This window comes from Pituophis catenifer, unplaced genomic scaffold (assembly GCF_029215685.1).
Source record: "Pituophis catenifer annectens isolate HBS135680 unplaced genomic scaffold, rPitCat1.0.hap2 SCAF_1, whole genome shotgun sequence".
Lineage (NCBI taxonomy): Eukaryota > Metazoa > Chordata > Lepidosauria > Squamata > Colubridae > Pituophis > Pituophis catenifer.
The window spans coordinates 156,908,676-156,926,408 of NW_027256881.1; the positions used below are offsets into that span (position 1 = coordinate 156,908,676).

General features: G+C 36.1%; 1 protein-coding gene across 3 annotated transcripts in view; it reads right to left on the reverse strand.

The window, feature by feature from the left end:
* Positions 1 to 642: 642 nt before the first annotated feature.
* The window catches only part of EHBP1 (EH domain binding protein 1), a 297,594-nt gene continuing 280,503 nt past the window's right edge, over positions 643 to 17,733 (reverse strand). For all 3 annotated transcript variants that reach the window (XM_070933087.1, XM_070933086.1, XM_070933088.1), the window contains 4 exons: positions 15,361 to 15,460; positions 10,320 to 10,393; positions 1,986 to 2,100; positions 643 to 1,673 (listed from right to left, as the gene is read on the reverse strand). In XM_070933087.1, coding sequence (XP_070789188.1) covers positions 1,583 to 1,673; positions 1,986 to 2,100; positions 10,320 to 10,393; positions 15,361 to 15,460 — 380 coding nt within the window. In that variant the 3' untranslated portion in view covers positions 643 to 1,582. The remainder of the gene's footprint in view (positions 1,674 to 1,985; positions 2,101 to 10,319; positions 10,394 to 15,360; positions 15,461 to 17,733) is intronic.

Here is a 17,733-nt window from a genome sequence, read left to right on the forward strand (position 1 = left end):
ATCAATTCAACTCACATTCAGAAGAATGAATTACTTGTCTTGGCACTGCTTTTAAATATCCTTCAGACTTGTTGAACAGGGCAGAGTATATCAATGCCAGATCCTCTGCTATAGGTTTAATTGTAAAAATAAGAAGTCGCTTAGGCTGAAATCCTATACAGATTTATCTGGAAGAAAGCCCTGTGCTCAATACAGCTTATTTGTTGATAGAGATATGTGGAATATGCTGATTTTTTTTTTAAAAAAAACGAACTTTGGATACACATATAGCACATCAGCAATTTCTAAGCAGTTTGCTTCACAGAATTCAGCTGTATTTATTTTCAACGAATAAAAGCAAATTATTGTAGCTGAACAAATTAACAAATTATTGTAATTTACATAAACTTACAGGGACAGATGAGTGCCCAATCTTTGTGTAACACATTTGTAAAATAATTCTAAATATTAAACAATAAATAAGTCACATGTAATGACTACAAACAAAAAAGAGATTAATGCTCTCCCAATTAGTTCCAATTTCTCAAACTGGAAAAGATGGGGGGGAAGTGTTTTTTGTGTTTTGGGCTGACAATTACGCCACCATAAGGTTCTAGAGAAATACCTGGATTTGAAATGTATAAAAAAGCAGCCCAGCCCAGCTATGGTAAGAAAGATCCAGCTTTTATTGAAAATTTATACATAACTTGGTATTGTAATAAATAAACATAACCATTTCCACAAAAATGAGCATGATGCTAGAGAAGGATATATTTACTTGCAAGATTTTGCAAACAATGGCAAGACAGACCCCTGATGGATACAGAATAAATATTAACAGCACTGTAGAACCAGAGTGCAGAGGTCCAGCACAAGATCAAGAAAAGGGAACTAAACTAATGGGTAAATAAATAATTAATAAAAATGGGGTAGCCTCAAAAGAAGAATTTTCTGTAAACTGATCATACTTCAGTTAGCCTTATTTTTACAATCACTTTTTTTTAAGTTGCAAGACTCTTGAAAGATTGGTTAAAAAGAACTGCTCTCTGAGCACATAAGAAAGCCTTAAATTTCATAATTGTACTTACAATGAAAGTGTAAAACTGCAGCTGAAAAACGCATGTAAATATAGCACATTGAAAGAAATGGTATAAGTATGATCTAACAATAAAATGGTTGATAGCATATTTAATATTACATATGGCAGAACTAGAGGAAACAATTGAGCATATGTTTCCTTCTTTCTCTGCTATGTGACTACATAGAACAATGTATTTGCAAGTTTTTTTAACTAAAAACATAATGCTAAGATTTTCTCCCTTCTTACACAACTAGATGGCTTCTTAAACATTTGGGAGCAAACTTATTTAAGATAATTAAACCCATTAAAAAATCCTGGTGGAAAGCTAATTCTGAAACCCTGTTGCTTGAATGAAAAGGGGGAAGAGAATCAGAAATCTATTTAAGATAAACCTGATCTGGCCAAATGGAAAATTCTGTCTTTTTGTGATTTAGTTTTTCTAGTCTTGTTGTTGGCATATATCCAAAATGTAAGAAGGCTGAAGTTACAAAAAGTGACAGTATCTTGGACCATGAAAGCTAGTCATTGAAGGATACATTTCTCTTCTTTCTTGGCCATTTTTCCTTTGTTTTGTTCAAGTGTCCTTTCCAAATGTTCATCTTCTTCTTCAGCCCTATAAAAATCAAATACAATTGTCAGTAGTTTTCCTAACAAAATTCTGCTTTACATTTCAATGTAGGAGTCATGCACAGATAAGGAGTTTAGGGAGCAGCCACTTCAGGGACCAGGTTACACCATCTGTTTCCATAGGTAAGAAGTAGTAGCAGATCACTTTACCAAAATGCAGGACCTAAGGAGATTTAATTGCTTCAATACCGGATGACTGACCTTCTCCTGAAGGTTTTTTTCTTGAACATAAAACCTAAATACAGTGCAAGGAAAACTTGATTTTATTCCTGGAGTTCATCAAAAATATGAAACGTACTGTTTTTCTTGGGCATCTAAATCTCTGACCAGTGCATCACGTTTATTAACGAGAATAACAAGTTCATCTAGCAAAAGTTGCTCCCGCCTCTTCTGAGCTTCAGTCTTTTGCCAGTCTGAAAAGAGAAGAAATTCAGAAATGTGTTCTTTGAGAGCTTAATATACATATGATCTAAACAAATCAGTGTCACTGCTCTGGTTTCTATAATAGAGCCACATCCTTTGTAGAGACCCATAAGGGGTTATTTCATTTTCCTATGGATCTATGTAACTACAAGAAATCTAATTTGACTTTTGCAGATACTGTTTGATAAAATCAAATTCAATATTTTTTCAGCATTATTAAAAAAAACTATGGAATTTTTTGAGTAATACTAGTCAATAACATAAACATGTATGAAATAAGTTGGGGGGTTTGTGGTTTGGGGGGGTTGTGGTTTTCCTATATTCATGTATTTGGGAAAAAATGTTTTACTCAACAGATCATATTTAAGAGAAGATACACAAAAGATTGCATTATTATTAATGTTTATGATCTCATTTTTATTACAGATATTCCTAAATAACTTCTACCCCCCTTGCAGTATATTACAGAGATTCTGTTTCTGAACCAGAAAAAGATACAGATTGAAAACTGCAAAACAACATACAATAAAACTTTACCACAATGCAATTTCCTTTCTGTTACAAATTGATTATAATTTTCCTTTTTTCCCTTTTGCTATATCTTAGCAGTTGAAAATACCTCAGACTGGGCACTGGGCACCTCAGAATAACTTTAAAACGAGAATCAACAATTAAGTTGATCAACAATTAGTTGATTCTCCAATGAAATCAAAGTACATCTACTAAATAATATTACTCAATTTTTCCCCATAACAATACAGATTATTTGATAGGGTTTTTTTTTTAAATAAACTGAATCTTAAATTCACATAATTTCCAGATTTGTTAATAGCCATAAGAAGACAACTTGTATATGTAAGAATTTATATCTTTTTCTTCCATTGTTCAGGTTTGCTTTATTTTTTAATTTCAAGAGGTCATAGAAGGAATGAGATCCTATCATATTTAGTCAGGTCTCTTTGCTGATGTCTCTTCTTATAAGACAAACAGTATCAATGTTTCATTAAAAAGGGCAGTTTTAACACTGGAGCACACCAAACAAACTGCTCTAGAGGCCAGACAGCAAGGGCCTGTACCTGTCACTCAACTACCACCCTGTCCCGCCTCCCTCATTAGGAAGGTAAACAATGAAGAGAAGGAGATGATGAGAGAGATAGAGGAACAAATGAGAAGCAGGAGGAAACAGGACACCCACCTTTTTTAAAATCAACAATAACAACAACACAGAAAACCCTCCACAGCTACTGACTCATGTGGTGTCCTCTATCAACTTTCCCCAAAAAGCAGAGGAAAGGCACTAGAAGTCTTTTGGATTTCTCTCTTCCCTGTCCATTGCCCTGAGCAATCATGTTAAGCCTCACATGGCTGGTGCTTATTCAGATAAATCTAACAATGCACCCCAATGGTTACCATGTGAATCTTCACAAACCACACAAGAATGTGCTGGTTCAAATCCCCCTGACCCCCCCTGCAAAGCAAAATTTATTCAAGGCAGAAAACTGTTCAGAAGCTTTATGAAAGCAAGTGGTGCCAGAGTGAATTTGGTTTTGTATTTACAAATTAAAAATTAGATGCAGATTCATCCAATAAAGCTTAGAATGGCAATAAAAACCCAGGAATGTGTGGACCAGTCTTTAAATTGCTTTCCCAATATGCATAATTAGTATATGCATACTAATAGACATAAGGAGAATGCATGGTCATGCAGAGAAGCAGACAATAACTATTTTATTTAGATATCTCACTGAGAAGAAGGGGAACCAACACAATTTTACCCTTTAAAAATTACAAATTTTCCTATTATTCAGCAATAGCCAATACCTGCATTTTAATTTAAGAAAAACATGTTTCTAACCTATACAGGTTTGGAATAGCGTTTCAGGGATTAGGCTAGTAATTGGGAGACTGTGAGTTCTAGTCCCACCTTAGGCACAAAGTCAGCTGGGTGACCTTGGGCCAGTTGCTCTCTCTCAGCCCTTGGAGAAAGCAATAGCAAACCATTTCTGAAAAATTGCTAAGACAATTGAAGGGACTTGTCCAGGTAATCTTTGAGAACTGGACACCATTGAATGGAAGAAAAATAACCTCCATACATAATACATTTCAATTCCTACATTCGAAACTGGAAAGTAAAGCTGGAACAACTACTATCTCTAGACTGAAAGAATGTCCAAACTCTTTTATTGTTCAAAAAATGTTCTTTGAAATGAAACCACAGATTTCCGGAATTCGTTTTCTATGTAAAACCAATTTAAGCAAAGCTTTCTTTATTGGATAAGTACCACAGTTGCATTAAGATACTAAATATAATTTTATTTACATTCAGAAGTAAACAGTGTGAAATATTCTGATCAAAGTAAATAATAAGACATAATAATTCTGCTGATCACACTGTGGGATAATAATTAGATATCCAAAATTATACGTCCTGCAGTCTTAGATGAAAACATTTTTGAACAGCCTGCTTAAGCAATCACCTGAACCTTCTTTGTACATACCTCAGTTACTCCTCATTGCAATTATATAGACTATTATATGTACTATAAATGGTTGCCTATCTAGACTCATCAACCAATTTTTAAGGAACTTTATTGTTTAATATACATTCATGACAATTACAGCATAGAGATGCATTTGTTTTACTGATGTTTATATCTTTGTATTTTTATAAAAAGACCATGATAAGCATTCTGGAAAAAAACCCCATCAGAATGAAAATGATTTATGTTTTACAATTAAAAAATAAAAAACAAAACTTTCAAGGTTGTCACTATAAAATAAGACAGTTAATGAAAATTAACATGAGTTTTGTAAGTAGCATATTGAGTGACTGTAATTAAAGTTTTAGCTTTAATACCAGTCAACTCACAATCCTGAAAGAGTTTCCATCATCATCATCATCATCATCATCATCATCATCATCATCCATTTGGTAGCATTCTACTGCTGAAGCTAATCAATCTATGGAGTACTGTGGCCAGAACTATGTAACAAAACTTAAATAGATTTACAAATGGGGTTTTAGAGGATAAGCTCCTCCACAGGATTACCTATTGATTTTAAATATAAAAAGCTTATCATATAAATCATAACTACAAAAATAGTGAACCTATGCACAAATCCTTTAAGAAGTGCACACATTTCAAACTTGAAGCCAAGAATAAATGTAGAACATTCTAAAGAAGATCCATTTCTTGGATGGAAAACTATGCCTCCACCTCTCCCCTAGGGTGTGCAAAACAGAAACATAATCTTTTTCAAGAAGGCATTAAATTTGAACCAAAAGGACCATGCATGCATGAAGATTCTCAATCCTCAGGTACTGTCAATGAGACAATTTGATTCTGCAGTAATTATGGACCTCCTTCATGTTTCATGAAAGCACATATGAACAACCTGGCAACTCATTTGGAGATCCAGCCCTTCTTACTCATGTAGTGTAATTTTAATCTGTTCCATAAGGTAAGATTTCTACAAAGCTATTACATTACTAGTAAGACTACAAGTTAAAAGGTCAGGTTGTGGATCCCTTTCTTAAAGGTGAAGTGCGTAGGAACTAAGTGCAACTCTGAAAAGCGTCTCCTCCACAGCTTGATAATGAGAGCTTTGGAGCAATACACAACTTGAAAGCAAATCTGACAAAATCTTTTATAAAGTTAAATGTCTCAGGATGGGAATGAGCAGCATCTGCATTTAAGTACATAACTGCAAATAGGTAGATTATATGTTGTTCTATAGATACATATTAAACTATTTATATCCCTGTTATTTGTACAATTCTAAATATGTTGCGATTAAACTCCTCAACAATTTCATGTTAAATAGGACAATGCTGAATTCTGTGAAACTGCATATTCAAACGATGGGACGTCAAACAGCATCTCCTAGTATCACCTCCTGAAATTTGCTCTCCAGCTAGGAAATACTGAAACCACTGCAGAACAGGTTGCAAATATGCAAGCATGGCTATACACACAAGGCCAACACTTTTGATGGAAATAAGGTTATAGGATTATTTAAATTTTCTATTTACAAAGCATCATAATCTACACTTTTGCTTGTTTGAAGGCTTGGATCCATACATAACAGAGCTTTACAAATCATGGCTGCAGGGTGTGCAGCCCAAAATTTTGGTTTTGCCTCCAGAGCCTCCTGAAAAGCTGTTGACAAACTTTGTTAACCCATCCCCACGCTATCACCCTGCAGTGGCACAAAATAGTATATAACTCATGCTGGTCATACCATAAGGTTTTGTGCAGTTTTCTCTGTTGACTGGAATAGATCAGGAACTGGCTACTGTTTTACTCAGCTGGAAGTTAAGTACCATGCATATACAACTAATTTCCTTATCACACAAAGAAAGAAACAAAGCAAACAACATTTTTCTCTTGCTCAGCTATTGCATTTTTAGCTGTCTTGTCCATTGCATGTGGACAATGGTGACTTTATTTCTATTAGCCTTTACTTTTTTTTTTTTTTTTGAAGGGAAGGTTCGCTGAAGTGGTGCTTCGATGTTGCTGTCTTGATTTACCGCTTTCTTGGCCAAGCAAGTCTACTTTTCATTTGTCTATTCACAATTGCTCATTTTTCCAGGAAGAAGAGAGTGAAAAAAATAAGAAATGGTAAGACAGACACTTGTGCAAGAAAAAAAGAGAAAGTGCTCTCGAATAATGGATGTGTTAATTAAAAAGTATCTTGGGTCAGTTGCTTAACAGATCAAGAACCATTTCTTAATGTTCATGATTGCCAGGAGACATTGGGAGATGGGCAGACATTGCTTCTGATTTGTTCCCCTGGTTCCCACTGATAGAAGATCCCTGGTTGCAGGAGAACTGCCTCCAGAGATTTGCCTGTACAACACTGTGAAAAACCAATAGAAGTTAATATTTTCACAATATGAAGGAGATACTGTGAGGATTCTTTAGGATGAGTTGATGACAATTGTATCTTGTGCAAGGAACAATCAACTCAGAAATTTTAAAACAATAGTGTAAAGGATTGTTATGTGTGGGTTGAGTGAACAACAAATTGTGCCATTTGAACACTGTCACAACGCATTATAATTGTGTTAACAGAGTATTGATAGGCTCCCCAGTATGTATATTCAGAATGAAATAGAGTGGGGTAACTTGAGGGCAAAATCCTCAAATGCTGGCCCAGAGTCTAGAAGATGTAAAGATGTTTGGATGGGAAGGAATCAACTTCAACTCAACCCTACCAAGGCAGTGTCATTCTGAATTTTTGGACCTCCTGGACCCAATGATATGTAATCTTTGATTCTTGCAAGGGTAGCACTGTCCTGGACAGAGCTGATGCCTAGATTTACAAACTCCTGCTAAAGGAGGCAGCCATGACTGAGGAACCTTTGTGGACCAACTATAGCCGTTCCTGGAGCAGGAAGCCTTGCTTACAGTCATTCATGCCCTGTCAGTTCTCTCTTGGATTACTCTAATATGCTGTACATGAAGCTGCCCTTGAAAACCACAAAAGAAACTACAACTGGTTCAGAACGTACCAATACTATACTACACTGCTGCTGCCTAAACTGCACTGGCTTCCAATTTCTTTTCAGAAGCAATTCAATGTGCCGGATATCACTTTAAAAGCTCTAAATGAGACAAGGCTGCTTGTAAGCTGCCTCCCCTGAAAAGTTATGCCTGTTCCACCAGGCCAGATAAGGTTGGTATGTTCCAGCTTCCTTCCCTTAAATGTTGTCATCTAGTGGAACTTGGGGAAGAACGGGATCGGGATTCTAGATCGGGATTCCTGTGTACAGTCATTCATGCCCTCGTCACCTCTCGCCTGGACTACGGCAATGCTCTCTACATGGGGCTCCCCTTGAAGAGCACCCGGAGGCTCCAACTGGTCCAGAATGCGGCCGCGCGGGTAGTTACAGGAGCTGCATGATGCTCCCACATAACACCTCTCCTGCGTGAGCTGCACTGGCTCCCAGTGGTCTTCTGGGTGCGCTTCAAGGTGTTGGTTATCACCTTTAAAGCGCTCCATGGCATAGGACCTGAGTATCTTTGAGACCGCCTGCTGCTACCAATGGCCTCCCACCGACCTGTGTGCTCCCACAGAGAGGGCCTCCTCAGGGTGCCATCGGCCAAGCAATGTAGACTGGTGGCCCCTAGGGGGAGGGCCTTTTCTGTGGGGGCACCTGCCCTCTGGAATCAGCTGCCCCCAGAGATACGAAGAATCCAAAACCTCGGTGCCTTCCGCCGTGCTCTGAAGACCTTTCTTTTTCAGCAAACCGGGCTGGCTTAACACATTTTTAAATGTTTTTAATAGGTTTGTTATTGTTTTTTAATTATGAGGCCAAACGCATATATATCTTTTTAACTGTATTTTAATGTTTGTATTTATGTTTTTACTTTGGCTGTGCAATACCCTGAGTCCTCCGGGAGAAGGGCGGTATATAAATCTGATAAATAAATAAATAAATAAAATAAATAAGAACACCTTTCTCTGTACCTGTCCCTGCCTTGTGGAATAACCTTTCCCCAGAGATCCAAGCAGGTCACCTAGGCTCCTTGTCTTCCAGAAGAACAGTTGGCTGTTACCACAAGTGATAGGGTAGAATGAGGCTACAGCCATGTAAAATGTATGTATTAAAACAGTATCACTCATTTTGATTTAATTTTTGTTGATTTTTTATTCAGCTTGTTTGCTTTTTTGTTGTTTTTATTGCTTTATACATTGCCTTGGGTTACACTCACAATATGGGGGGGGCTATATGAGTCTTTTTTAAAAAAATAAATGTCTCACAAGTAGATTTTAACTTGTTCAACAAGACTTCTTTCTCCCTATGCCCACTCTCAGATCTGTTCTAGATTTAAATTCTTAATTTCCAGGACACAGTAAAGGTAATAGCCAGAAGTGTAATTTTTCTTGCTCCACTGCTTGAAACTGTTCTATTTGTAGATGAGATTAATTGCTAAATTTCTAAATAAAATTTAGTTGCTAGGAAATGATTGATAAATGCTATCCAATTTAAAAAGTCCATTGAAAGAGGAGACATGACAATTGCTGTGAAAATTATAATGGTGTGTGTAAGTATGAGAGACAGTATAAGATTTCTGACTCAGTTTTATTCTTAAAGCATGCTTCATAATATTGTTAAAAAACCAACACATTGCTACTTCTTGCAATTACTTAAAACCTTAAAGCACAGTGGTCTATATAACAATACTTTCTAGATTACTGGGCTCAGAGTTTTCTTTTAGAATATATTTATAGCTGTCAGGTCCCTTTTTTGAAATGTGATGAACATGTTCTGGATGTAGATTTTATTCAGGATTTCTATTATTTTCAACTCTGGTTAAGAAAATACAAAGAGGTGGATTAAGAAAGCTACCTGGCACTTCATGGCTTTCCCCTCCAAACTCATGCTTTCAGCAAAGCCTCTAAACTAATTAGAATTGATTTATTATGGATCAGGTACCTTATCAGGTGAAGAACGAAATTACCATGGACAGTCAAAGGGTTAGGAGGTCAATACAGAATAGCAAAATCAATTTAAATTGATTAGACAAAAGGTCCATCTTACACATTTTACAGAGCCCAAAGGATTAACTTTTAAGTAAACATCTTTGAACTGTAAAGACAGAATTTGAGGCTGAAAGATACAAGTAATGACAGCTTTATTAAAAACAACAACGACTGGGATATATTTAAATAACTAATAAAGTAAAGTTAGTTTAATCTATCTTGATGTTTATTTTTATTATAAATCATCCTCTGGATTACTGTACAGTAATTTAAAATATCAGGAAGAGCAGGTAATTGTACAATATATTCCTATGTCAAACTAGTCAGAAGTTTCCATTTAGATGAGGTGACTAGCCTTTTAGGAAGCTATAGAGAATGAAGAAAATACATCCAAAAGATGGTTCTTTTGCCCAATGAAGTATTAATTTAACAAAGCATATTTCTACTGAAGATAGATGAGGCCTACCTAAAATGTTTACCTTATAAAAATAATGAAATATACTTTTTCTTTATTTTGTACAGAACTAAAAATAGAGCTATGTATCAAAATAAATGCCATTCAAATTTTCATGAATTCTATTTCATTTTAATAAGATGTATTGAGAGTTCTACATTTTTCCGGGCTTCCTGTGTATATTGTCCGTCAGATTCAGGTTTTCAACAATGTCTAAAAAATTATTTTCCACAGAGAAAAATGTATCTTTTAAGCATTTCTTACCTTCAATAGCAAGCATGGCTCTTAGCTCCCTGTTCAGTAGTTCGTACCGCCTTTCTAAGTCATGTTCCTTTTCCCTAGGCAAATTGTAGAAGTTCATCAATATGTTAATTACTAAATCATTAAATGCTTAAAAGAACCTTTAATTTTGATTGATTTTTAGGACTCTAAACTGATTTTTTCTCTAGGATTAAGCTACTCTATACAAATGATATGTAAGAATAAAACCTTATTCAGATAGGATCAGTGTTTCCAAACACTACTTATATTAACTTGCAACATTCATTGGAAAGTACTGTCTACAGTACTTCAGCAACTTGAAAATGCTTCATTTACCATACATTTCTCCTCAATTTGTAAATATTTTAAAATTTTATTTTTTTAATATTTTGAGGCAAGCTTTGGCTTCCTAAGATTGTAGACCACAATCTTTCTTTTTTTTAAAAAAATTGATTTATATGCCGCCCTTCTCCGGAGACTCAGGGCAGCTTACAATATGCTCAGCAATAGCCTTCATCCTTTTGTATATTTATACAAAGTCAGCTTATTGCCCCCACAACTGGGTCCTCAATTTACCTACCTTAGAAAGGATGGAAGGCTGAGTCAACCTTGAGCCTTGGCGAGATTCGAACCTGCAGTAATTGCAGGCAGCTGGTCTTAATAACCATCTTAATAACAGGGTGCCTTAGACCACTGTACTACCAAGGCTCTTTGCTCCAGAAGGCCCTCTGTCCAAGTAGCAGGTAACTTTGAGCCAGTGCTTTGCACTTCACTGCTCTCAGCTAAATGTCTTTAACAAAATGTTAAAAGGTAGAAAAAGCATTTGTTTGCATTTGGGACTTTAGGAGAGGGAATTGGTCAATAAATCTGCATGGAGTTTAAGGATCAGTCTGCTGCCTGCGTGTGTTTTTGAGAAGGACACTTCTTTTGAGGGCTACAAAATGCATACTATTAAATATATAGCATGCAGTTATTTTTCTGGTTTTCATTGATTCTGGGTAAGAATATGTCCATTCATAAACATCATGCATGGAAGAAGGAGGTCAGCTGACTTCAGATTGCTTTATTTCACCAATTCTACCCTAGTTAAGAAAATATCATTAAATCAGTCTTTTTAAATCCTTCCATTTAAAACTAACCACCAAACCAAGAGGACTGAAGAAAGGATCAAATCAATCCATTATAATTATAAATAAAATTAGGTAATAAGTAGATGGAGGGAACAAGTATGGCTCCAATGAGAGGTCAGCCTAAATAATCCTGGCTTAAATGCAACTTGTTTCTCTAAGAGCTCTGTGCGTGGTTGGTGCAAGCTTTTGTTGGAGTAGAGTACATCAAGATAGCAGAGAACCCTGATTACTAAGCAGCCAAAGATTGCTACTACAACTCCTGTGATCTGGGTATCAGAGGTGGAAATTTTGGAGTTTGCAGAGTTCAGCATCCATTATTTTTTAAGAAAAATACTTTTGGAAGAGTAGCAAGTAATACACTGAAGAGGACAGAACAGTTGTACAGTAGTGGCCAGGGCTACCATCAAGACTAAAAGCAATTGTTGCTTTGTGGAAAGACATTCATTTTTGTATGTCTTGCACAGAAAAAATGGTGAAATGTGTATCCTCAAAATCATCCTGCCAGAGTTGAGTGATTTTCTGAAAGGGTCTTGTGTATTTTCAAACAAGGCTTGCCCTTCATTTTTTCCCCCATTTTTATCATTCATCTGACAAAATAGTTTCACCTTCATTTCCTTTAATAAATAGCTTCACCTGTAGTCCTGTAAAATGATCTTCCACTCTCTGCTCTTGGCTTAATGCTTTTGTTTAAGAAGTATCAGATGACAGTGGCGTTTGATGCTTGGAAACCATCCAGTTTGGAAGACGGGTCAAGATTTATAAACCACGATTCATGAAGTTGGGAACCCAGATTGACATCATGCATTCTTCCCAACGCCTCTCCTCCTATAGCCCTTTAGGATGTGTATTAGAAGTGTGAGCCCACTTTATGCCAGGAAACTTTGGCTTAGTCAGTTTACAGACCTGGGTAATAACCCAGAGATTTTAAAGAACAACTTCCAATCAGTACACGCAATACTGAATTAGGTGCACAAATGTCCTGAACTGGGATAAAGGTCTTGTCTGTGTTATTTTTTTGTTGAAACTGTTTATATTCCTTACCCATATTCCCTTCGCTGCCTGTAATGGGAATTTCTGTTTCTGCCTATGGGTAGGTAAAATGGGCATTACAAAGAATGCACTTCCCTTCTTCCCTACTTCAACCAATATTTGAAACTTCATCTAAATAGTTCACTTTGTCTGATTGTCAGGCCTAGCATTTAGTATAAATTGTATTTAGACATTTCCATACCAAAATGTACTCGTTTACTCTGTATATGTATTCACTTTTTTTCTCCCTATATTATAATCTGAAATACATTTGTCTTCCAATTTATAGGTGGTGGAAAGAGTTTTGGCATTCAGTTCAATGGTGAAACTAAGAATGCACAGATTGGCATATTTCTGATCAGCATACATTTGAATATAAATCTATTATGTTCTAATTTTTTCCATTTTAGTTTTAGAAAATCCTCACAAAAACTGTATTATTGTTTTTGCTCAAAAATATGTATTTTGAAATATCTTTTACATATATACAGTCAGGTCCAGAAATATTGGGACATCGACACAATTCTAACATCTTTGGCTCTATACACCACCACAATGGAGTTGGAATGAAACAAACACAATGTGCGTTAACTGCAGACTGTCAGCTTTAATTTGGGGGTATGTACATCCAACTCAGGTGAACGGTGTAGGACTTACAGCAGTTTGTATATGTGCCTCCCACTTGTTAAGGGACCAAAAGTAATGGGACAATTGGCTTCTCAGCTGTTCCATGGCCAGGTGTGTGATATTCCCTCATTACCCCAATTACAATGTGCAGATAAAAGGCCCAGAGTTCATTTCAAGTGTGCTATTTGCATTTGGAATCTGTTGCTGTCAACTCTCAAGATGAGATCCAAAGAGCTGTCACTATCAGTGAAGCAAGCCATCATTAGGCTGAAGAAACAAAACAAACCCATCAGAGAGATAGCAAGAACATTAGGCATGGCCAAAACAACTGTTTGAAACATTCTCAAAAAGAAGGAATGCACCAGTGAGCTCAGCAACACCAAAAGACCTGGGAGACCATGGAAAACAAGTGTGGTGGATGACCGAAGAATACTTTCCCTGGTGAAGAAAACACCCTTCACAACAGTTGGCCAGATCAAGAATACTCTCCAGGAGGTAGGTGTATGTGTGTCAAAGTCAACAATCAAGAGAAGACTTCACCAGAGTGAATACAGAGGGTTCACCACAAGATGTAAACCATTGGTGAGCTTCAAAAACAGGAAGGCCAGATTAGAGTTTGCCAAACAACATCTAACAAAGCCTTCACAGTTCTGGAACAAGATCCTATGGACAGATGAGACCAAGATCAACTTGTACCAGAGTGATGGGAAGAGAAGAGTATGGAGAAGGAAAGGAATTGCTCATGATCCTAAGCATACCACCTCATCAGTGAAGCATGGTGGTGGTAGTGTCATGGCGTGGGCATGTATGGCTGCCAATGGAACTGGTTCTCTTGTATTTATTGATGATGTGACTACTGACAAAAGCAGCAGGATGAATTCTGAAGTGTTTTGGGCAATATTATCTGCTCACATTCAGCCAAATGCTGCAGAACTCATTGGACGGCACTTCACAGTGCAGATGGACAATGACCCAAAGCATACTGCAAAAGCAACCAAAGAGTTTTTGAAGGGACAGAAGTGGAATGTTATGCAATGGCCAAGTCAATCACCTGACCTGAATCCCATTGAGCATGCATTTCACTTGCTGAAGACAAAACTGAAGGGAAAATGCCCCAAGAACAAGCAGGAACTGAAGACAGTTGCAGTAGAGGCTGGTGATGTCTATGCGTTCCAGACTTCAGGCTGTGATTGACTGCAAAGGATTTGCAACCAAGTATTAAGAAGGGAAAGTTTGATTTATTATTATTATTCTGTCCCATTACTTTTGGTCCCTTAACAAGTGGGAGGCACATATGCAAACTGCTGTAAGTCCTACACCGTTCACCTGAGTTGGATGTACATACCCTCAAATTAAAGCTGACAGTCTGCAGTTAACGCACATTGTGTTTGTTTCATTCCAACTCCATTGTGGTGGTGTATAGAGCCAAAGATGTTAGAATTGTGTCGATGTCCCAATATTTCTGGACCTGACTGTATATATATATGAAATATCTTTCATATATATTATATCTAACTTTATTATTTTTAAGTAGACTACAACACTAACAAACCCAGGAAAAAGGAACAGTCTGAAAACCAAAACATTCTAATTTGTCCACTGGTCCTAGAAGGGCAAATCAAATCCATTCTTATCACGAAATGCAAAGAATGACTGACATGAAGGAACTAAAGCCTACGTGAGTTAGAGCTCTACTCATATGCAAAGAATCTGTGAATCTCTCAAAGTAGATTGGTATGTAGAGGAACCATTAATTTTCATGTTCCAATTTTTGATCCTGGTACTATGTTTACAGAAGTATATGTTTCATAAGCTTCTATCTGAAATGAGTGAAAACTGAGTTATTTCTTAAATTTAATAAATTTTCACTATATGCATGGAAATATTCTAAAATATTCTGCACCAGAGACAAATTCCTTGTGTATCTAATCACACTTGGCCAAGTGTTTTGTTGTGTTGTGTTGTGTTGTGTTGTATTGTAGTCCAGTCCAGTCCAGTCCAGTCCAGTCCAGTCTAGTCTGCAATGATCCTCAACCTTTTCTTTATCACAGACTCCTTTAAATACCTTTTGTGGCCACAGACCATGGCTAGGACCCACAAGACTTAACTCAAGATTTAAATCATAACATTTTTTCAAGCCTTCGTGGACCTCCTGTGACGACCTCACAGGTTGAGAACCACTGCTATAAAGTATTCTAAAAGGAAGCAGAAAAATTAACAACTTTTGCATTGTAATTCACAAATCAAGACATACTTACAGAAGAGAAAGTTGATTCATTCTTCTTATCAAGGCATTTTTCTTATTGACTAACATGAACCATTCTTGCATCATAGCTTCTTCTTCTTCAGTATTTCTTCCTATTAAAACAGAGTAGTTTGATTTATATTTTAAAGACTCGGGGATAAGTTTAAACATAATTTTTATTTAGCACAGAATTTCCAGCCTCATTAAAAAAAAAATCCATGTACAGGATCCAAAGAGCTCAGTAATATTCATTTCAGCCTAAGTTTCCTTTTGACAGCAGTGTCTAAAAGCTGCTCTCAATATTATTTGGTTCATCCAGACTGCAAAACACTATGATGCAGGGAAAAAAGTTCCAATTTCCTTAGAACAACTTTATTGTCATTTTAAATGTACACTAATCGGCCTACATTAAAATGAAATTTCACTGCATACAGCTCTCAAAGGGTCACCGCCTCCAATATACACTATATAAACATGACAAAATATAAATAAATAAATTATACATGTACCCACATATATGACACCGAGAAACAACACAGTCTATTAGCTGAGACATTTAATATATAGTCTTTTCAATCAGTTCTATTGAAGGTATAGTTGGAAAACAACAACAATAAATTAATAGCTAGCTAAAGCAAACTCAACTTAATTTCAGATATATTATTAAAATCTAAAAATAACTAATAATCTAAGAAGTATAATATTTTAGAACTTCAAAAAAATACTTGGGAACACCAAAACATAAACTATAAACTTTACTTGTTTATAAAGCCTATTTCAACCACTGTATTAAAAAAATCTATCAAAAAAATAAAAACAAAACTAGCCTGATTTCCATTGACAAGGAATTTGAAGCAATTATTGACTGGTTCCTCTCTTGCTTTCTTTTCAGATTGGAAGGGCTGTGGATTAGAAGGGAAAATGGTGCTTTGGAGGTGCTCAAGTAGCATGTTCTCATAGCTCTGTGAACCACATATTCCTTTTCCTGGGATCACATGTCTTCCTTCCATAGCCAGTAGAAGAGATCATTTGCCAAAAGGGTTAAACATGTACCTATAGCACGTATACCCAAAGCACCTTTTTTTTCTTTTGAATCTGAACTACTGCATAGCACCAAAATTACCCTCTGATTACAAAAGAACCATCTTCTAAGGATATTAAAATTGAATAGGTGTATTATAAGAGAGTGTGGATTTCTAAACAGTTTGTCATATTGGCTCATTGATCATAGTCAGCAGTTAAACTATATTCCAGTGGCCTATAAAGCCACTGAAATATGAAAGTCACTTATTTTTAAGAATGGTCTTTGTCAATATATTTTGCAGAATTTATTACAGATCTCCAAATGAGAAGAATTTATGTGTTAGGCTTGGTTGACCCAAGGTTCAGAGATGATTCCTGGAATTTGTCCATGGTATGAATCTGAATATGCCGGGAACATTCTCAAGATGTGAGCTTTGCAAGGACAGTACAATACAGTATAGGTTAACTTTCTGCCATTTCAACAGATTTTTAATTGTCAGAGCACCTTTATCTTCCTGTGATTAAGGTTTCTTAGTTTGCTGCCTCAAATGAAATAGAGTGGGTGGTGCAAATAAAAAGATGAGTTATTTTCTAAAACCAAAAATATTACCATTATGCTTAGATTATTACTTCTCATAGATATTTTTATTATAATGTATAATATAATCTGAAGGGTTTCTACAATGGAGATAGTAAAGACTTTTAATGCTAACTGACATAAGCACCTTAAGTCTTTTTATTGATTCTGGCTCTTCTTCAAATTAAGAATACAGCTATTTTCAACAAAACACAAGACACATAAATCTTATATATCTGTATTCAAAGGCTTTAAAAATCAAGTGAAACAACATAAATAGAACCAAATCCCAGTGAGTTCTGTCAATAGTGGACAACATGCAGCTCACGAACTGTTTTCTGTGACTTCTTGACTTCTTAGAGATTTTACTATCGAAATTCAGTTGTAAATTGTCAAATAATTGAAGAATGATCTCTTATCATTTTTTATCCTGCATCCCAATTCACCCTCAGGAAAATTGTGCAACATCTGGCTCTCAGCAAGATATCTCTGCATTATGCCCTGCCCGCTGTGAACACTGAACGCCAAAATAAAATAATGATTAAAAACAAAGCACCTCTGCCACAATTTATCTCCTCCACTGGACAGCATGCTATGTATAAACTAACATTATTATCTACACACTGAACTTGAGATTATGGTCCCGATCAGAATAGTTTGTCTAAGGAGATCTAATGAGTTAAAATGGAGAGTTTTAGCTCAAATTCTTCGTTAAAACATTAACATCAATGTTAAAGGTTGATTTAGCAGACGTTTTCAAACTAGACACCTACAAGTCAGCATTTG